General features: G+C 38.5%; 2 protein-coding genes across 2 annotated transcripts; one reads left to right on the forward strand and one right to left on the reverse strand.

Moving 5' to 3' along the window:
• LOC139884812 (uncharacterized) lies at positions 1-3,294 on the reverse strand. Its single transcript, XM_071868789.1, has 10 exons — positions 2,742-3,294; positions 2,436-2,658; positions 2,206-2,347; positions 1,920-2,120; positions 1,673-1,804; positions 1,449-1,577; positions 936-1,345; positions 552-768; positions 272-462; positions 1-181 (listed from the first exon to the last, which is right to left on the reverse strand). The coding sequence occupies exons 1-10, from the start codon at positions 3,292-3,294 to the stop codon at positions 1-3; spliced, it is 2,379 nt and encodes a 792-aa protein (XP_071724890.1).
• A 10,925-nt stretch (positions 3,295-14,219) lies between these two features.
• LOC139884813 (B3 domain-containing transcription factor VRN1-like) lies at positions 14,220-14,793 on the forward strand. Its single transcript, XM_071868790.1, has 2 exons — positions 14,220-14,309; positions 14,533-14,793. Exons 1-2 carry the CDS (start codon positions 14,220-14,222, stop codon positions 14,791-14,793), a joined length of 351 nt encoding a protein of 116 aa, XP_071724891.1.
• Positions 14,794-22,783: the final 7,990 nt, after the last annotated feature.

Genomic DNA, 22,783 nt, shown 5'->3' on the forward strand with positions numbered 1-22,783 from the left:
TTAGGCAGACTCCATCATCGTAATAAGAAATGCGGTCTCTAATGCCGATTCCTTGCATTGCAAGTATCTATTTTCCTCCACAATATCCGTTGTTAAATTAAGCAATATCGGCCGCTTTGGATCGTAAAAAACTCGTTCACGAGCACGAGCAACCCATTTTGCCGCTTCCCAGACCCCAAATCTGTAACGTGCCAACAAAGAAACACTGTCAACAGGAAAGAATTGCAAGCAAGCAGACATTAAAGCAAAACTCAGAACAAATCAGACATACCGTGTATTGAAGGATGACATTACTAGTACGGCCGGATAAAGAACACCCTCCTGAATATTATCATAGGGTGAGTATTTCTGTATGGCATGAAAATTGTCAACATCGCCAGGATCCCCAAACTCTTCGTAGTCAGCAGCCGTAAGCTGTAAAATCGGATGGCGAAGCGTGTTGGTGGCGTCTAGGAATGGAACCTGAACAGATTTGACAAAACATCACGTTTTAGAAAATAGTAAGGACAAAATATCGTTCTAAGAGCTTCTTATCATATGTTTAAGTTTACCTTCAAAACTGCTGCACGAAACAAATCAGGACAATGATTAATGGCTGAAGCAACTAACAATCCTCCAGCACTATATCCCCACCCAGCTAGTTTGTTCTCATGCACAATTCCTTTTTCAACAAGGAATTTGGCAGAAGCTATAAAGTCTTTGATCGAGTTTTGCTTCATTGTACCTCTTCCATCATGATGCCATTTCTTACCTCTCCCGCCTCCTCCCCTGGAAAACCCACCAAATAAACACAGTTAAGCAAAGGGCATTCCAGCCATTCTGTTAAATTTCATTTTTCCATAATAAGCTAATAATGGTCATTTCCCAAAACGACATCATCCAAGAGGGTAATGAGTTCACAAGAACTTTTATGATGAAATTGATGTGTAACCAACCTGACATCAGCATAAGCAATGACCCAACCACGATCAAGGAGGCTTTTCAACTCACTGCGCCACCGTTTATCGAGCAATTCACCATAAGATCCGTGTCCGTGAAGTAAGCCAGGGCTTTGGTACTCTTTTTTATTTCTGTGCGAGTATATGACAGTTAAAGGGACCATAACTCCATCGTGTGAAGGAACATCATAGTGTTCACAAGCGTATAATTCAGAGAGGTCATTCCACGGGTTAGTGTCTTCATAATTGGTTGAATCAGATCCATTTTCCTTTTTTAAATCTTCTGCAAAACTTGCCAAGGAGGTCGTTCCATACAAAACTCTTCTTCTTTCGTGAAGCACATTCTGCTGCTGAATGATTTTCCAGTTCCCGTTTGTAACGTCAAAGTCAACCACGGCATCTGGCATCTAATAATTTTTTTCATAAATAGGATGTCAATGGCTGCAAAAACAGGAAACTAAAATCTGACGGGTGGTAGAAAATGTGACTGAGTCACAAAAAATTGCATACCACAGGTGAAGATATGGTAAAGCGCATAGTTGGTGAGTAGAAGTCATAATTTGGGCCTGGTGAAATTTGAGAAACATATTTTGGGAGAGGAAGGAACTGATGTTGAATCTCTTTCAATCGAACAGCTCCCTGCCATTCAAAAACACATGAAGTTATTGAGAGTGTCGAAACATATAATTGAAACATATAATATCAAACGGCCATTGTTGTTTTCTATTTCTTACCTTCTCCAAGGGCAATGGTAATGGAACTGAACATAATCTGTATTTCTGACTTTCCCTCACAATAAGTACTAAATGTGTACTATTGAAATCAACATCTTCTAAAACCATATCTTGCTCATCAAAAAATACACTCTGCAGGAAAGAAATAAGTAAAACTAGTAATTATGGTTCTATAAGGACATTATTTAGAATATACGATCTGAAATTGAATTATAAGAATTTGAGATGATGAAATTAACCCACCAACCTCCCAATTATGTGTACTGTTGGAAGTGCCAACTGGGCGATAAAGAAGATAATGATGATCAACCACTTGGCCTTGTTTAGGGGCATCTGTGAACAAATAAAGGAATCCTCGATGGTGCTCAATTATGCAGTGAGCTGGACCTTCACATTCCCAAACTAATGTCAAACCAGACAATGGATGAGCTGCGTTTATCAGAAAGACCTAATAAATGGTTACCAAAAATATCATTTTTAAACTACAATTATCCAATAAAGGTTGAGTTTTGCTTGGATTTCCGTCAAAATACCTTTGAAGATGTAGGCGAAAATGTATTTATAGTTACAAATTGGAAATCCTTGGTGTGCCTTATGTTTACATGAACATCTTCATCGAGTTCTTCAAAAAGCAAGACATCTTCATCGGTCGATCCAATCATGCTACAATATATCCTGATAGAGAAACCGACAAAAGCATTATTTCACATTTGGTTTCTACAATATATCATCGTAGAAAAGACTAAAAAAACAAAATATTTACCGATATGGTCTCTTATTCTGATCAGTAACAACATAAAGCAATGCATTCCCATCTTTAACCCATGAAACATGAGAAACCAGCTCTGCTTTCGGCTTACTACACAATGCACCGGAATTCAAATTCCTAACGGATAGTTTAAAGTAGTCATTTTCCTTATCATACATTGTATATGCAATAAATTGATGATCCGGCGAAACTTCCGATAACTCTTCATAAGCATAACCTATGCGAAATCGAATCCTTTGTCAAGTTTCAGCATCATTTAAAGACATAACGACAAAAGACAGAAAGAGAGGTCTGATTTACCTCCAAATCTCTCAGCTTCTTGATTGTAATCAATCAATTTCTTCTCAATTTTCCTCCCTGACGTGAAATCAAACCCGGAATAAGGACTCCGATTCGAGATGAATTCTTCATTCAATTTAGCCAATCTCCTGCATAGGACAGGATACTGCTTCCCTTCTTCGACCCTTCTGTAGTATAGCCAAGGTCCCCACTTGACAGGAGGGGTAGAAAGGTCAAATTGCATCCTTGAAGCCATCTCAGACTGGAGCTTAGATTGTAACCTCTCGGTATTCGTCATGACGGCTTCTAGATACTTCTCTTCTTGCTCCATGTAAATGTCCATGTGGCGCATCGCCACTCGATCGTTGAGGCTCGACATCCAATTGTATGGGTCTTCCCATGTGGAGTCATGGAGATTGAAAGATTGCGGCTTTTTCGGAGGGTTTGGCGGAGAAGGCGGTGCCGGAGGAGGAGGAGTTTTCGGAGGTTTGTAGTGGAGGAGACGGCAGAGGAAGAAGGTTGTAGATGTTCGGTGACGGTGGTTGTGGCGGAGAAGCGCGGCGGGAATTGCCATTTTCAGTTGCAGATACGGTGGTAGCAGGGGTTTGAGAGGGTTTAAGAACAAGAGTTGCTTGCTCTATTCAACTCATTCGAATTCGAACGAAAAATGATATTTTAGAAGTTTTGGGTAATAACGTCACCTTCATAAGAATATTAGGGACTAGAAGTTAATAACATATGGTTTAGGGACTGTGTGTTATAATTGGCCCTTCAGGTGACACGTGGACATTTAACGTCCCGTTAAGTGACATGTTAGCAAAAGTGACGACATGGACTCGAATTAGAGTCGGAAGTCGGAAGTAAAGTTTAAGGAGATAGATGACTGAAAGTGTAGTGCTGGGATCCAATTGCAAATCTAGAAAAATTTAGGGATTCAGAATATCATTATCCCTTTAATTATTGCCTTATTGGTACTGATACTTTAACCATGTTTGAGTGAAGAATGGAGAGCACTTTATGCATCATCAGGATTCGGCCGTATAAAAGAAGAAATACCATTCCTATAATAAGTTAGGAATTGAATCTTTCAATCTCAGACTCTTAAATGAAATACCTCCATACTAATTAATTTTTATCTAAACGATAATAATTGAAAAACAAAAACACAAGCGACCAGAGATTATTATGCTACTAATCTAATGATCAAATGGAGTGAGGAACTGAAAAATTAAGGAATGTTAACATTTTTTCCACTTCAAACTTTATTTTCTTAACAAGTTGCTATTTAAAACAAAATCGCTAACAAAATCATATCTCCATTGAAAATTTGTTAACAAAATCATATTTTTCGTTAAAAAATGCATGTGGCAGCCATGTCATCGCCAAACAAGCAACACATCATTGCCGACTCAGCAAAAATGACACATCAGTATCCTCAACTTTCATAAAAAAAACCCAGATTCCGGCGACCACCGATGGTGGTCCGACAGCCACTTTTGGCGGTGCCATCATTCGGTGATCGACGGATTTCGAAAGTGTTTACATGTTCAAATACGCTTCAACAAGATAAAAGTTGTGGTGGTATCGGATTTTTCAAATTTCGAACCGTTTGGCGTAGATCTAAGCTTAAAGTTTCGGCCACCGCACTTTTAAGCTTAAATCTACAACAAACGGTTCGAAATTTGAAAAATTCGACACCACCACGAAGTTTACCTCGTCGACAACAGACTGGCGGCCAGATCACCGTCGGTGATCGCCGAAATCTGGGTTTTTAATGAAGATTGAGGATGCTGACATGTCATTTTTTTTCCTGAATCATCAGGTGACGTGTTGCTTGTTTGGCGATGACATGGCTGCCACATGTGCATTTTTTGACGAAAAAGATGATTTTGTTAGCAATTTTTCGATAGAGGCATGATTTTGTTAGCAATTTTTTTTGAGGTAGCAACTTGTTAAGAAAATGGAGTTTGAGGTAAGAAAGATGTTAATATCTTGAAAACTTAAGAGACTCTTTTGCTTGATCAAACCTTAAATAGTACACTCAAGTATTTCAGACGGACGGAGTAGTAGCAAGTAACAGACTCAATTAAAGAAGTGGCTAATACAAGAATTCGAAAATTAGGATTGACGTTTGAATACATAAACTTTAAAGGAAAGATAATCATCATCCCTATTGACCAACTCAAAGACACATATGTCTCCTACTTGCAATGAATTGTCTCGAGAAAATGCAGGCCAATCAAAAAATAAATTAGCTTTCTTTGAATCTGAATAAATGATACACTTGGCATGCCTTGAGGATGATCCACCAGCAATCTCAAGTCTCACGCTTTGATCCCTTCTTTCCATCATCAGCTCCTCGAAAAAATAGAAAGGCACACTCTGCATCGTATACAATTTCTCAACATATTAATTCTACTCCTTCAATTTGTGTAACCTTTGTGTAAATCAGCACTAACTTGAGTGTGACTCGAAAAGATTGAAGGATTCATAACTTTCTTGGAGATTGGGTTCTTTGAGACAAATACGGTGTCCTTTTCAAGATATTCAAGAATTCTTGGTTCCGTAGACTTTGGACGACCATATCCGTCAATGGATTGGAAAATGGAAATTTTTAGCAAGACTTCACCATCGTCAATCAACTCGAACAAACAAACGTGGCAAGATTTCAATTGATTATTCCATATAACTTGATTCCAAGAGAGTTCTTCAGTTTGCATATCCTCAGAAGCTTCATAGAACCTAGCATTAAATGTCCTGCCAGCAGGAATTTGAAGGATGGCACGACCTGGTTTTTCTATGAAGGTTGTTTGATCTGATGATGCTGGTACATACTGAGCAACTAAACATTTTAGTAATTAGTTATGAGTAAATTAAATAAATAAAGAGCAGCAGCATGGACTAGAAAAAATAAAATGTATGCAGATATTTCTGAAAACTTAAAAAATTAAGTATTGCGTCACAACCTAGAAAACAAAAATTTCATGTCCCGATTAGTTAGAGTATTGATTATAGCAGGGGTGAGATTAGACGACAGAATATTACCAAAGTTGATTGAAGACAAACATAAGAAGGATCCATAGTAACCATGAAAATCGGATTATCAGATGTGAAGCCACTTGCTCTTTCGAGGCTCATACTCGTTTCCTCACCAGGCGTGGTTCTTTCCTCACCAGGCATTGTTGTCGCATTAACATTGTCTAGTAAAACCAAGCTCTCCTTAAAATACACGATATCCCTTATATCACCTAGAAAATGAATAATATAACCTAGATGATCATATAGTGAGACTTCATTCTCTTCTCTAGTCTCGGTGTTAAATATTAAAATAACAGTCGTAGTGGGACGCTCCGTGCAAAACACTGGTTCCCCATTAATTCGAAGCCCCATCAAACAATGATGCACATAAGGCGTACTAAGTCCCCATATCTTCATCCATGATTTCTCATTTCTATAGTTTTTCAACACCCATACAGACTCATAGTCACAAAGTGCAATTGAAGAGCGCTTGTACAGTTCTAAAGTAAAAACAAAGGTTCTATCCAAACTCATAGGCAACTGAATTTCTCGAAAGACTTCGTCATTCAAATCGAAACACACTATAAAAATCGGACTGAACAGTGATCAACAAATTGGTTGATGGCGAGAGCTATAGTAGAAATCCGTTTCCAGGAATTGCTATTGAGCGAGAAAACCATGGCTTGAGAAGGCCTTACTCCTCCATCATAACCCTAGCACGCATTGACAAGGGGTTTTGTCGAAATTAGGTTTATGGAGGGTTATCATTTTGCGAATGGTGGGATTCTCTAATCTAATAGTGTTACCATTATGTAGGGCAAAGCAGAGCACGCCATTACAATGAGCTAGGTGAGTAGTAGTAGAAAAGGCCTTATAAAACTCGAACCTGTCATCATTGTTGTTAAACAGCCACCACTCATATGAATATGTAAAGCAAATGACGGTGTAGGGATCTCTTGGATTGGAGGAGACGAATGAAGGGTTTTTAATGAGAGAAGTCCATTGTTTCTTCACGCACATGCATTGGTCAATACACTTTATTGTCAGCCTGTGGAAAATGTCGGAAAGAAGATCTTCGGGCAAGTCATCAATCCCCATCTTTGAGAGGATCGATCAGAAAACTTCTACAGAGTGAAATCTTTTTCTCTAGAATACTTTAATATATATCCACGTCTACAAATCTTATATTCACTTAAGAAATTATTTGATAAAAAAGAAAAAAAGAGAGAAGAGAAACACCCAGAATTTAGGCCAAGGATTCAAATTTTGAGCTGCCACTGCCACAGTTACGACTTATAAATCACTGTACAATTTGGTGTAGAAACCAAATCCCAACAAAAAACTCGTCAGGCAACAATTTGATGAAAGACTAGTTCGGGCAGAAAACAAAGTCGACTGTCCTCTAGGATCAATACTGAATGAAAGCAATCAAATCTGGAGCCTAAAATGAAATTCAGAATGTCTTCTTTCCAACAACACCAAGAACGCTTAAATCTAAGAAGCGACGAGCGAGATACAATCTATCTAAAATTGGTCGACAGTGAAACTCGACGGGCGGGGGACGTGAAACTAGGTCAACTTTCGACATCTATCCACAATTACTATTTCTTTTCTCAATTCACGTCTGATTATTATACAAAGAAGAAACAAATACAAAGACTTGGGAAACGGTTACAAATAACAGAAAATTCAAAAGTCTGAAAGGAGGAAAATAAAATGCATTCTAGAACAATTTTCGGCCAAAATTAAACCAATATATACTAAAACAGTTCAATTAGAAATAGATGCCTATTGGGTGGGGAAAATCTGATCCCTGCAAATCCCCATCCCTTTTTTATAAGGATCAACACAATCCTTATACGGTTCCTCTTTCAAATAAAATTCAATGGGATCCAGAGCGAGTTCGCCACCAACAGTAGCGGCACCATCTGCTAAAATTTGTCCCTTTTTAATGCATTTACCTCGCTGAGCCTGCGGTTTTTTATGCATACAAGTATTTTTGTGGAACATTATGTACAACATCCCCTATTCATAGATCTGCGCCCGCCTTTATCCAATTAGATATAAAATTATCTTTACCTGATCTCCGATGGGGAATGGGACAAGTTAGCGGCAAAATATTATTACCCGATTGAGGATTGGGGTGGGTAAGCGAGCATGCTGATCTCCATGGGAAATCTCCAAACCATTTGAGTTATATAAATTATTTAGATCGACGCTAATTTATATTATTAATTTATTAGGGAATGAACAATTGGAAATTTATTTCGACTGATGTTAACAATTCGCATTATATTAAATCATAATTATATTATACATGTATAGATTATTTCATTATATATTTTTTAATATAAAAATATTGAATATTCACCATTATTTAAATAATATTTTTAATAATATTATGTAATTGAAACCCTATTATATAAATTTACGTCTTCCTCCACCATTTTGCCACTCCCACCACTATATGGAATCCCTCTCTTATCGTTAGCCTTTCATATGAAAAAATTTTTAATCAAAATTTATTCATGAGGAATCGGGAATCGGGGACCCGATCGAAATCCCCGCGAATAATAGATTTGGAGAGCGTAAAAAAACAATCCCCGAATGGAGAATGGTGATAGGGAGCGAAACTTAAATCTTAATGGAGATTGGGGAGCGGAAAGACATACCCGACCAGAACCCGCCCCGTTGACATCTCTAATTAAAAATCAATTCGAATAAAAATACAATCAAGTGGGAGCTCTATCCTTGATGTTCTTGCTTGCACTTCTACGGTCTTCAAGTTTCTTCCTTGTAACTCCATAATCCTCTATCTTCTTCATGTGAAAACTTGATAATGCCGGCTTTGTCTCGTCTTTGCTTCCTCCACAAGAAACCTATACAAGAGAAGGAGATGGCCCTCCTCCTCCCGGAAACACAAATCAAATCAATCACATCTACTATGATTTGGAGATGATGAAATATATCTCCTTCAAGGAATATTAATATAACATAATAATTAAATATTATACATATTAATGAAAATATTATAAATTTTAATTTTATTTTGATATTTCTTTCTATATATCTTTAACAAGCTACCCTAATAATCCCCACAAGAGTCATACGTATAACAAATTCAATGAAAGAGCAGGTACATGAATTTTACAAACCATTGTCATATAGAAAGTTACAAAAATAAAGTATGAAGAGAGAATAAGAAACCCCTCTATAGCACAGGTCATCGGGATGTTAACCGGAACTAATTGGAGCCTTTGCCAATATACCATCTACGCTCGCTTCGATAGAATAGTGTTCCACAACATAGAAAATCTTTCTTGTAACATGTAAGATGAAACACATTCCTAGAAACATTTAGAATTCCACATTTGGAATATATGTCGATGAGAGAACTTAGAACTAATATGTTGGGTCTAAATTTTTTCCTCATCATATATCCAGGTATTTGTGAATAGCCGATCACTTCGTTTCATTCGGGCAACCACCATACACACAGTGAATAAATCAATGCAAAATTCACTAAAAATGCAAAAAATTAAACAAAAGACAAGCGATAGAAGAGTCGAGCGAGGAAGAAAATCATCCGGTCGGATCCTAGGCGACTTAGGCTCGACCTTGGGATCGGTCGAAGGGACTTGGCTTGCGATGACGAGGTCTCAGTTCATGTCGTCCGCGTCTATGCCGGCCTAGGTCTCGTCGAGTCGGGTCCTTTCTTCGGTCTCGGCTAGGTTTGAGTCGGCAGCTTCCAGCTAGAGTCGATCTTCCTCCTCGCAACCCTCTTCGAGGTCTGCAACCTCGATATCATCCTCGACCAAGGAAGCTCTGCATCATCATCAAGAGAGTATGGATTTGAGACCAAAGCCTTCACATTGACTATGGGAAAAGCGGCCGCTATGACATTTAAAGCTTCTTGGTACATCTCCGAAGAAATCCAACCCCTAGCTTCCTCATTGACTTTAAGGATATCCTCTTGGAATTTCTCCGAGACCTTGTTCTCCGTGATAGCAAAGACCGACAACTCCTCCAAAGCTTGGACCTTTTCCCTTAGAGAAACGGTCTCATCATCACATATCTCGACACCGCCTTGAGCGATTGCTTCTTCCTCTTCATCTTGGCAATTTCATCGTCTTTGGGCTCCAACTCGCCTCGGGCTCACCTCAACTCCTTCTCGGTACACTCCCCTGGTTAGCTGACTCGAGCCGACAACCTAGCTCGTAGTCGTGGTCCAAGGCCTACATGGAAATAGACAAAGTCCGATAAAATGGATAAAGTTCGATAAAAGACAAAGGCCGATGAAATAGACAAAGTGTGATAAAGAGACCAAGACTGATAAAACTAGACCAAGACCGATAAAAATAGACGAGACCCGAGGCATATTTCAATCAAAATATTCAAATGATGGAATGGGCATCTTACCATCTTATTAACAGCACAAACATAAGATGAGAACTCATCTAGATACTTGCCCTCTATCTCGACTTGGTCCTCTTCGGTAATAGTCCTCGCCGCAAAATCAACGCCCCTACCGATAATGTCTGAAAAGGCGACGATGTTGGGGAAATGGAGTCGGATGTTCCACGAGGCAGAAGCGGTCTTAGCCCTTTTAGTCGAAGGATCATCTTTACTTAGAGCATTGGGGGCAGCAAGCCTAACTATCGGTGCGACTAGAGACGGCTCAGATTGATCGGTCTTCCTCTTCAAAGCTCGCTCCTTCAACTTGTCACTCTTCGCAAGGAAGACATAAACCAAGAAAAGATGAGAGCCGATAAATAAAAAATTGCAAGAGCAACAAATAAAAGGCGAAAAGGAAAAATATTTTGGGTTCCCTCCCATCGAAAGAGAGAACCCGACTCTAGACATGTAAATGATGAAACTAACAAAAATTTTCGACTCCTGGCCATGAGAAGACGGAGCCCGAAACTCTCCTAAATTAATCGGATCCTCGCTAGTCTTAGGATGAGAACCGATCAAGTCTTCACAAATGAGAAAGGGTGAAGAGCGGATCCGATACCTACGTGATGGATTCGTCACCCTCCCTCCAAGTCTATGTAATGAAGCCTCGCTCATCAACTCAGCCCAATTGTCCCTCTTGCTAAAAGTATTGACAAGTGTGTTGAGTGCCACCGTCTCCGGACCATATAATCCGACTCCCTCATCGACTTATCAATCGGTTCGCTCCTATATGTGTCGTGGAACAAGTCCTCGAAAGGCATACGGCCCGTCACAACGCCAAATTGCCTTCGCCAAGTCTTGCATATCGGCCACCACAATGACGGAATAAGTCCATGTCGGTTTAGCACCTTTCGGATAACCCTCATCATCCGACTCGACAGCATGCATCAGCCCAACTCATGTCTTCCTTTGTCTTAGGAAGAATCGATATATCTTCCTCCACGACATTCTCATAGAAAAAGGGGCATCGACATCATCGGTACCGGTATGTCATTCCGTACATTCGATCTTCATCAAGGCGGACTGTCCACTTTGATTATTATCATCCAGAGCCCCACCGTCCTCTTCGGTCTCCCTCCTCCTCGGCCTCCTCACCACGCTCTCCGACCTTCCTCCCTGGGAAGGTGTCGCGCCTACTCGAAGTGTCACTATCGCCAATAGGGCTCCCTTGAGTACCTTGGTTTGAATTAGCTTTAAAAATAAAGCATCCCCAACCGGACATCACAAATGGAGACAGAGACCGAGATGACTCATGCCGATAGGCTCCTCGTGTATTAAGAAGACAAAGACCGATTAATATGGGCTGTCTAGAAGGAGACCGATTGGTCCTTCCCTCCCATGAGGCAACCCCCTTAGCTCCATGCTCTTGCCCGCCTTGGCCGAGAAAATTCATTTAAATCGGATAGGAACAAAAGTCAAATGCCTTCCTTGGCGCTTGCACGACATGAGCACCTCCTTCTAAGAGACTAAAAAACTAAGAGATGCTTGTTGTGACGTCGGACGCGCCTCTTCGAATTCAACTTCACCGATCCTTAAAAGATCGAGCCCAATGAAGGGACAAAACTCGATTGGGTGCCGGAGGTATACACCTATCGGACTCCCTCTCTTATCGGTCTCGCTCTCCCTCACGCCTTCTGCTCGGGGGCAAAAAGTTCATCGACACTACTATCAGACTCGATTTTCTCGTCATCAGATGAACCACACAGATCCAATGAGGAGGTCGATTTCCATCATCATCACTCGGAAAAATTATTTCAACACTTCTCAACAAATTTGATGACCCTTGAAGATACTCGGGGGCAAGTGATAAGGAAAGGGCTTCCGGAGGGAGCACGACCTTAGACCGAGCCCAACTCCTTTGTCGGCTCGAGTCCAAAAGAGTCACGACGAAACATATGACCCATACGAGATCATGTGTCAGTCTCTCTCTCAGCCAGCCCGAGGTCCAAAGAGCGGACCCGACACACATGACCCACGCGAGATCATATGTCGGCCTCCCTCTCACGCCTCCCGCTCGGGGGCAAAAACATTCGATAGAAATTCTACTACAACAAGACATAACAAAACGTGTGCAACGTTTCGGAGCCTCCCAAGGAATTTCACAAAGACCTACGTGGCATAATTTCCACAAGCCGAAGCACATATGCGACGATGAGCTAAAAGCTTAGAGCACACTTCAGCCTTCACAACTATATTCCCCCACTAAAGCGAAGTGCGTACGCCACAACGAGCTTAAAGCTTAGAGCGTACTAAGACCTTCACAAGTGGCGCCAACACTCTAGGCTATGATGGAAACGACACATTCCGAAAAGCCTTACACGAGTTCATTTCTTACACGAAGATGAATCTTCGTACAAGAAAGGGGACAAATGATAGGGAAAAGATTTTCAGAAAGATCGAGCCCGATAATATGAGAGTGCATGACACTTCTATGGAGTACAACCATTGGGTCGAGCCCGAGAGGCGATCGGCGCGTGACTAGAGAGCGGATTCGTTAGCTATCGGCCTCCCTCTCTATTGGGCTCCCTCTCTATCGGCCTCCCTCTCTCGACACTCACTCGAGGACAAATCAGACATTTCCAAGAGGACCTAAAGACTCCTATAAATAACCGCAGATTTCACATTTACCATAAGTTGGACACTATACTTACGAGATTCAACATCTCTCTAAAACAAGAAGAGATCCGTACTTCTCTCTCTACAAGGATTGTCCGAGAGACACATCCCTATGTTTTACACATTCATCGGCCTCTCTCCATAGAGAAGAGCCGACACCACAATGGTCCCTGCGAGGACAAAGCCCTACGCTTAGTGTAGATCATCGACCTCCCTCCTCATGGGTGAGCCGAAGCCACGAACTCCCTCCAAGAGGTCGACCTCGTGGCGAGCCTTGTTGACCCAGTTTAAGTCGTAGATGCTCAAATACTCTCCGAATAGTTCTCCTCTCCTTCGGATCAAAGCTAGCTATAATTAAGCAAGATAGCGCGTGCTCTCCACTCTTCTACATCTTCATCCGTGGACGGAACACTATTAAAAAACTTGCATTGCTAGTACTCTTATCAATTATCACTAAATTTAATTCAGGTAACTTTTTGTATGTATCTAGAGACGAAAATCGACTTGGCCATGAATTAGCCAATCCAAAAACTGACATGATAGGTCGATTAGCGCAATTTTTATATGTCGTAAACTTTTTGGAATAGTAATATAAAATCCCCTCGGTTATTGAAAAGAATAAAATGTTTGATCTTGTTTAATGTTTTGACACCTATCTGGCTATCCATGCTAAGCTGTTACATAGCACAGCTAATGCTGAACCTACTAGTAGAACAATAGTGTTATTTTTTCCTTTTTTAATTAATTCTTTATACAAGACTATCAAGTTCAAAATCTGTCAAACTCATAACTTTCGATGAAAAAAAAATGCTTACTCGACAGTATTATCAGTATTAGTAGAGCTACTAACAAGATAACATAAGCAAATTATAGCTACCAGTAGTAGTATATATTCTCAAAAACTAACAGTAAAAAATATTGAAATTGTCTAGTCCGCCCGTAAGAACATCCACACCGCCAATCTTAATTAATGCCATATTAGCTACATATAAGTATAAATAGAAAAAAATGGGATTTAAAAAGTTTGAGATTATATTCTCGATTGCAAATTTTCTGAATGCAATTATAATCGTTTATTATAAAATATTATTGTGAAAAAAATGATTGATTTGTGTATATTATTATATACTTTCTGCTTACTTATCTCTTATAATGATGAGAAGTGTTCCCTAGGTCTGAGGAGACATTGGAGAACTAAAAAAGTGGCCGTTTGTTCCGCTACTTAAACATTACTATTCCTTCCCTTCCGTGGATTAATGTATGTTATTTTAATTTTTCTGAATACTACATTGAAGAAAAGGTCTACATAACAGTAGAATTCGGAAAGACTATAACTTGGCCACATCATTCTTGCTTTAAAGTTTCAATAAAACCCATTTTGAGAGAGAAAACTGTTCTCCAAAGAAGAAAATGACTTTAGATGGCCGGCTGTTTATGGAGCTAGAAACTCCACACTTTTTGAAGATAATTCTTCATGATACAGTCAATCAAAGGAAAATTGTAAGTTTTAATTATATGTGTATGTTATTTTTTTTTTAATTTGTTTCCCTGTAAACTTGGGTTTGTTTCAAAATAATTTTTTATTGTTTACATGTTTATGTATGATCAAAGATCAGATATGGCCCATCATTGCTTTTGATAATGGGATATGATTATGAATATGATAATTTATTTTAAAAACATATTTACTATATCTTCATGATGTTAATTTTATCTTTCTCAGATGATTCCGGTAATGTTTGTGAGGAAATATGGATCTGATTTAAGTAGTCCAGTTGTTCTTAAAGTCCCTACCGGAGCAGAATGGAAAGTTGGATTCGAAAAGTCTGATCATGGAGAAATTTGGTTGCAAAGTGGCTTTTTTGAATTCATGGAACATTACTCCATAGTTTATGGTCACTTATTAGTTTTCAAATATGATGGGAATTCCAAATTCAGTATAACTATTTATGATTCAACTGCAACTGAAATTGAGTATACTTAAAATATTACTTCATTATGAAACTCCCATGGAGAATCTCAACGTCAAGAATCTGAAGACGTTGAAATCTTGGGGGAAGTTCCAGCTTGCCAGAGCAAAGATAAGTCACCCGTGTTGTCTCCTGATAATCCTTATACATCAAGAAATTATACGACAAAGGGTATTCCGATCACGTACCGAAAACTCTCTGAGCAAGTCATTTCTTCATGTCTATGTTGGTGATATTGCTAAAATATTAATTAGATTGTCCCATATAATAAATATAAATGTTTAATATAAATTAAAATTGTTATAAATTAAATATATATATTATTATTGAATAAATATATAAATAAATAAGATAATAAGAAATAAAATATGCAAATCGAGACCTGATTTCGAATCAGTGTTCTTAAGGTTTATTTGTTCTGTCTATGGTGCGGAACGGCTCGTAGCAAACACCTCCCAGGATACAACGGATAATATTCGAAAACGTTGCACTACTATCTTCGAGTCTCTACGAACTTATTTAGTGTTTAAACTCTCTCTACAAACATATGCATCGCCTAACTCTAATAATTGAAATGCTTTAGATTTTCCGTGTGTGTTACAATTAATGCAAAATGCATCTATTTATACTTGAGCACATCATACAAAATTTGACTTTGATCATGGGTAAAAGTATTTTACCTCTTGAGCGAATTAATAACAAAACTATCGACGAACTCTAATAGATGTACATATTCAGTGGTAATTTTTGAAAGGTAGATAGAAATAGAGAGTTCGAGTTTTGAAAGCTCGAACTTCACATTTAAATTTCATGATTAATTAAAAATAAGAGACGACATAGCCTCCTTGAAGGTAGTAGGCTCATTTTCTAACAAATAAGTTAGAAAATTCGGACCAAAAGATTTAGACTTTCTAACCCTCTTGCTACGTCTAAGTTCCTCCTCCTCGTCATTAGGTATAGCCTCATTATCTATAGCTGATTCATCTCGAATTTTTTTAAAAGAGCTTGGGTCTTGTGCATATTTATAAGGAAATGTTTCCTAAAAAAAGTATACACTCTCCGACTCTATAACTCTATTCACATAGATATCAATTTTCTCAGATTTATATACAAGAAATCTGTATGCAACACTATTTTTCGCATATCCAATAAAGACACCATCAACAGTCTTCGGTCCAATCTTGACCATTTTCGGAGCTGGAGCTCTTACTTTCGCCAGACATCCCCATACCTCTTGGTATTTGTAGGAAAGTGGTCGACCTTTTCATAACTCATAGGAAGTCTTATTTAACTTCTTGTGGGGAACCTTATTTAAAATATGGTTTGCAGTTAAGACTGCCTCCCCCCACAAGTTCTGAGATAATCCCGAGTTGATTAAGAAGGCATTCATCATCTCTTTCAGAGTTCGGGTTTTGCGCTCAGCAATACCATTTTATTTGGGAGAGTACGGAGCTGTCGTTTGGTGAACAATCCCATGCTCCGCACAAAATCCTTCAAAAGGATATACATATTCTCCTCCTCGATCACTTCTTAAATATTTGATCTTCTTTCTGAGTTGATTTTCAACCTCGGCCTTATATAGTTCAAATACTTCAAAAGCCTCATCTTTAGATCGAAGTAGATAAACATAACAATGTCGTGTGCAATCATCGATTAAAGTAATAAAATACTTTTTTCCACCTCTATTTTGCACAATCTTTAAATCACAAACATTTGTGTGAATTAGATCTAGAGGTTTCAAACTTCTTTCCACACTTTTGAAAGAAGCTCTTGTTAACTTTGATTCAACACATACTTCACATTTCTTGTGTTTATTAATATCCATGTTTGGTATTAATCCCATCTTCACAAGTTTATGTAATGAATCAAAATTAGAAGACTCTAAGATATAAGCAGAAGATGACTTATTCTTATTAATAATCACTTGGCCAAAATGCTCATAGGTTACAAAGGCAATTACATTCAATTTGAATAAACCATCACTCAAATATCCCTTGCCTACATATACATCAATTTTCATGAGTGTAAACTTATTAGACTCGAACACCATTTTAAACCCGGCCTTGCTCAATAACGATCATGATACTAAATTCTTTCGAATGTCAGGTACATGAATCATGTTATCATGAGTCAACTGCTTTCCAGAGGTCATCTTCAAAATAACCTTCCCTATTCCTTCCGCCTTAGAAGTAACAGAGTTCCCCATGTATAGAGTTTCATCACATGCTTGATATTCTCTAAACAAACTCTTATCGGAGAAAACATGTCTTTTAGCTCCAGCATCCAAAAACCATTGTTTTGGATTTCCGATGAGGTTGACTCTCGACACCACATCTGATAGGTTCATGTCAGATAGATCATCTCCCAAGTCATTCACAACATTAGCTTGAGAAGCCTTTCTCTCGTTGGATTTTCCTCGATTCTTACAATCCATGGCTTTATGCCCAGGTTTGTCACAGACATACCAGTTTCTATTGAAATGCTTTTTCTGTTCAACCGATTTTCTATTCTGTCTTTGACGGGTGAATTTCCTTCTCTCGTTGCTAGTCTTTTTCCGTGCTCGACCACGTTCACTTTAGACTCAGCAGGTAGTAAGCCAACCCTCTTATCACAATACCGGTAGTCTTCCTCAATTCTTAATCTCACAATGAGATCTTCAAGAGAAATCTCCTTTCTCTTATACTTCAAGTAATTCTTGAAGTCTTTCCATCCTGGCGGCAACTTCTCAATGAGTGCGGCTACTTGGGAGGAGTCACTTAGTGTAATTCTTTCGACTAGATTGTCGTGAATGATCAGTTGATACTCTTGGACTTGACTCATCACAATCTTGAAATTGGTCATCTTGAAATCAAGAAACCTACCGACGAAAAATTTCTTTGTATCGGCATCCTCAGTTTTATACTTCTTCTCTAGTGATTCCCAAATATCTTTTGCAGACTTTCTCGTGCTATAGACACGATACAAAGTGTCATCTAAGCAACTGAGAATATAATTATTGCACAAGAAGTCACCATTGCTCCAAGCTTCAGAAGCCGCAATGGTACGAATATCAGTATTCTCTCCTGACTTAGGTGCATCTTCTGTTAGGTACCGCACCAAATTCAATGTGATCAGATAAAACTACATTTGCCATCTTTTGAAGTTCTTTCTGACGAACTTCTCAGGTTGCTCAGCATGACCACCAAAGGGTGCATAGCCCGAAGAATTCGAAGCTATCACCTGCCTATTCTCAAAGGGATTAACAGGCACACCATTCCCATTTCAAGCATCCAAGGGGAAAAATTCATTGACATTTCCAAATTCATTTCCAACTTCAGTGTTGTTAGAGTTTGCAACATGATTTTTGGAATCCATGATTTCCTTTTCAAGTTTTAAATGATTTTAGCTGCAATTAAAAACATACAAAATTAGTAAAGACCTTAAAATAGACAAGATAAGTGCGATAATAAATCTTATAATTTTAGCCACTTAATATAATTATTAATTAATTAACTATAATAATCACATTGAACATTATGATTGTTGGTGATATTGCTAAAATATTAATTAGATTGTCTTGTCTAATAAACACAAATGTTTAATATAAATTAAAATTGTTATAAATTAAATAGACATATTATTGAATAAATATATAAATAAATAAGATGATAAGAGATAAAGTATGAAAATCGAGGCCTGATTTTGAATCAGTGTCCTTAAGGTTTATTGGTTCCGTCTACGGTGCGGAACGGCTCGTAGCAAACACCTCCCAGGATATAACGGATAATATTGGAAAACGTTGCACTACGATCTTCGAGTCTCTATGAACTTATTTAGTGTTTAAACTCTCTCTACAAACATATGTATTGCCTAACTCTAATATTTGAAATGATTTAGATTTTACGTGTGTGTTACAACTGATGCAAGATGCATCTATTTATACTTGAGCACAACATACAAAATTTGACTTTGATCATGGATAAAAGCATTTTATCCCTTGAACTATCAACCGACCTATGAAGCTAAGCAAGAAGCAAAATATATGAAGCATGTGGTACCGACCAATTGTAGTCAAACATTCAATAGTCTAAAGAGGAAGATGATGACTTTAACAAATCATGAAGCCATGAGATCTTTGAAGTTTTCCCAACCTTCAAGGAAAGAATTAGATGGTAGACAAATCTTGAACATTTATATTATAGTTTCTTTTCTTGCAATTTTTTTTGGTTTATTTGTTTATAGTTTTGAATTTTGGTTGATTAACAGGGAAACTTAAATCTCCAGCCAGAAAGGAAGAGACACTTTATCTTCAAAGAGCAAGTGGTTTCACATCTAATATTCTAATTTTCATGGTTACCATGGATCCCTCTTATGATTGTCCTGAATCAAGTTTGGTAAGCGTTGAAATTTTAAACTTCTGATCATAACCAGTTTTATTTTTAGTCAAATTCAAGAAATTTGGACTAGCTAGCTAAATGTCTTAATAATGCTTGTCGAATTAGTATGTTCCAGCAACATTTGATCAAACACAGTTGAACAAAACTCCAGGCCGCATCACTCTTCGCATTCTTGATGGCCGAACTTGATCTGCAAGCTACCATCATGAAGAAGCTTCTTCCAAGGAAGCACTATCTGATGCTTGGAGCCCGTTTATGTTGGATAACCAATTGAAATCTAGAAATGTTGGTTTGTTTGAGCTTATTAAAGATGGTAAGAGTTTTTTAAAGGTTGTCACTTTCGAAATTGAGAAATGCCACTTGTCAGAATCAAGAATTCCTGAATCTCTTGAGGGTTCTAGAGTATTTGTCTCAAACTACCCACTCTTCAAGAAAGTTATGCCGCGATATTTTTTAACAGAGATACATCAGGCCCAAGCCGACTCTTGCACATATATTACATAATTGAATACAATATATTTGATACAATAATATTTATACATATCTGTAGGATTTAGTTTAGCCTTGACTAGTGCATATTCCTTATTGTAATAGGAATTCTCTTTATAAAACACAGTGATTACAGATGAATAAAATTCATTCAAAACCTAAATCTTGTTATGGTACCGGAGCTATTCTTTGACTAACGTCAAAACCTGGGAATAATTTTTTTTCAAAACCTATGCCAAACCTAGTCGTGGCACAATCAAAAAGGTGAAAGCACAGCTCAAACGCATTGTTAAAGGACAAAACTCGATCTCATAGTATATGCAACAAATCAAATCAAAAGTGGATGAACTAATTCTCCTGGACTCTCCCATGGATCAAGATGACATTACTGACAAAGTATTTGAAGGGCTAGATGATACTTACAATGAAGTCAAGCATCAAGTTCATAATCGTGATGACTCGATCTCGTTTGATGATCTACACGAGAAGTTACTCAATGTTGAGGTGGATGCTCTTAATAGTACTCCAGCCAACTTTCCAGCTTCTGTCCATTATGTTGCTCGACCACAAGGTAGTCGATCAAATCATGGTCACCTACCGAACAATCAGCGGCGTCCACATGGTCCATCGGGTCAATATCAGGCCTATCGACATCATGATCCTTTGCCTGTATCACCTGCAAAACCACCTCATACTCAAACAGCCCACACTGGTAATTTTTCTAACAACTCCTGTTCTCACAATATTAATTCCACTTATCAGCCGCAACCATACCTTGGCAAATGCCAAATATATAGTGTGCATGGTCATTCTGCCCGGCGCTGTCCTTCATTAGGTATGGTTCTTGTTGCGCCAAATCAATCAACCCCCTGGCAGCCGAGAGCTCATTTTGCAGGTGCCACCAGTTCGGCCGCAACACCATCTCCGACAGCATGGATCCTCGATTCAAGTGCCTCCCATCATGTGACAAGTGACCTTAACAATCTGTCTCTATACAGTCTATACACAGGTCCAGAGGATGTTGTTATTGGTTATGGAACTGATTTAAATATCAGTCATAAAGGTAGCAGTTTAATTTATACAAAAGATAGAAATCTCAAATTAGATAATGTTCTATATGTTCCTTCAATGAAGAAGGACCTCATTTATGTCTATCAATTATGTGTCTCAAATAATGTCATAGTTGAGTTCTCACCTCGCTGTTTTCGTGTGAAGGATCTGATAACATGGCTAATACTTCTTTAGGGGCAGCCTAATGGTGGAATTTATGAGTGGCCGATCCAATCCCAACCTCCCATCGCCTTCTCATCCACTATCTCCTCCGCTGCAGATTGGCATTCCCGGCTAGGACATCCGGCCCAAGCCATTATTAAGCATGTCCTGTATCAAAATAAATTACAATTAGCTTCTTCCCAAACTCACTATAATGCATGCTTATCAAATAAAAGTCACAAAATGTCTTTCTCTCAATCCACTCTTGTGTCAAAACACCCTTGTATGCTATTTTATCTGATGTTTGGACCTCTCCGGTTTTCTCAAATGAAAATTATAAATATTATGTCATCTTTGTGGATCACTATACTCGTTATACATGGATTTGTCATTTGAGGAAAATGTCAGAAGTAAAAGATGTGTTTGTTCGATTTAAAGCCATCACAGAAAAATATTTTGCCTTACCTCTTAAGACTCTCTACACAAACAATGGGGGAGAGTACATAACTCTCACCGAATTCCTAGCTACCAATGGCATATCATTTCGAACAACACCTCCTCACACCCCTGAACACAACGACATCTCAGAAAGAAAACACCTTCACATAGTTGAAAAAGGTTTATCTCTCCTAACTCACGCTTCACTACCTCAACCTTACTGGCCACAAGCCTTCTCTACTATTGTATACCTAATAAATAGATTGCCTATACCAGTCCTACACATGCATTGCCCTTACTATTGTTTGTTTCAAATTCAGCCTAACTATTGCAAATTACGAGTGTTTGGATGTCTATGTTATCCCTGGCTAAAACCATACAATAGTCATAAACTTGATTCAAATTCAACAGCATGCATATTCTTAGGATACTCACTCACTCAAAGTGCCTATTTCTATCTGGACTTAAAACATAAGCACGTATATACATCTCGTCATGCTCGGTTTTTAGAAAATGTGTTTCCTTACCCAGAAATACTTAAAGCCATGTCTCCATCGCCTCCATCCAACATAGCTACTGCTAGCTGGATACCGCCCATATTATCAGCACCGCCACTCCACTTTCCATCTGTGTCGGCTGTACCTGCAGAATCACCATCTCCACATGTCAGTGAATCACACGACATCAGGATCCCAGCTCATACAAGCATAAATTCAGCTCAGCCAACTGCTCACTCTATGATCACAAGAGGGAACACAACTACTGACAGCAGGTTACCGTCAACAATATCAGCACCGCCACTCAGCTCTCCATCTGTGTTGGTTGTACCTACAGAATCACCATCTCTACATGTCAATGAATCACAAGAAAGCAGCATCCCAGCTCATACAAGCATAAATTCAGCTCAACCACCTACTCATTTTATGATCACAAGAGGGAAAAACAATATACGCAAGCCTATACAAAAGCTCAGTCCACAACATAACTTTCTACTACTGATTTTTATGAACCTACAACTATTTCCCAGGCACTAAAAGATGAAAAATGGAGGCATGCATGTACTGATGAGTTCAATGCTTTAGTGAGAAATGGTACCTAGGAATTGGTTCCATCATCTAAGGCACAAAATTTGGTTGGCTGCAAATGGATCTTTCGTGTAAAACAAAAGACTGATGGTACTGTTGACAAGTACAAAGCCTGATTGGTCGCGAAAGGCTTTCATCAACGGCCTTGATTGGATATTGTTGAGACATTTAGCCCTGTTGTAAAACTAATGACCATTAGAATTGTACTTAGCATTGCAATTAGTAATGGTTAGGAACTACGACAAGTTGATGTTAACAATGCGTTCTTACAGGGACCACTAACTGAACATGTATTTATGGTGCATCCAAGAGGATTTATAGACAAGGACAAGCTGACTCATGTATGCAAACTCAAGAAAGCAATATATGGTTTAAAATAGGCCCCTCGTGTCTGGTATCAAGCT

Source organism: Rutidosis leptorrhynchoides, unplaced genomic scaffold (assembly GCF_046630445.1).
Source record: "Rutidosis leptorrhynchoides isolate AG116_Rl617_1_P2 unplaced genomic scaffold, CSIRO_AGI_Rlap_v1 contig606, whole genome shotgun sequence".
NCBI classification, from domain to species: Eukaryota; Viridiplantae; Streptophyta; class Magnoliopsida; order Asterales; family Asteraceae; genus Rutidosis; species Rutidosis leptorrhynchoides.

What these genes read in the sequence shown, in the direction of transcription:
- LOC139884812 (XM_071868789.1), bottom strand. Translation starts at nt 3,294, where the DNA reads ATGGCAATTCCCGCCGCGCTTCTCCGCCACAACCACCGTCACCGAACA. An exon ending in AGAAGCTGAGAGATTTGGAG is followed by an intron (nt 2,659 to 2,741) that starts GTAAATCAGACC and finishes GATTTCGCATAG; the next exon opens with GTTATGCTTATGAAGAGTTA. An exon ending in ACAGTACACATAATTGGGAG is followed by an intron (nt 1,805 to 1,919) that starts GTTGGTGGGTTA and finishes TCTTTCCTGCAG; the next exon opens with AGTGTATTTTTTGATGAGCA.
- LOC139884813 (XM_071868790.1), top strand. Translation starts at nt 14,220, where the DNA reads ATGACTTTAGATGGCCGGCTGTTTATGGAGCTAGAAACTCCACACTTT. An exon ending in CAGTCAATCAAAGGAAAATT is followed by an intron (nt 14,310 to 14,532) that starts GTAAGTTTTAAT and finishes TATCTTTCTCAG; the next exon opens with ATGATTCCGGTAATGTTTGT.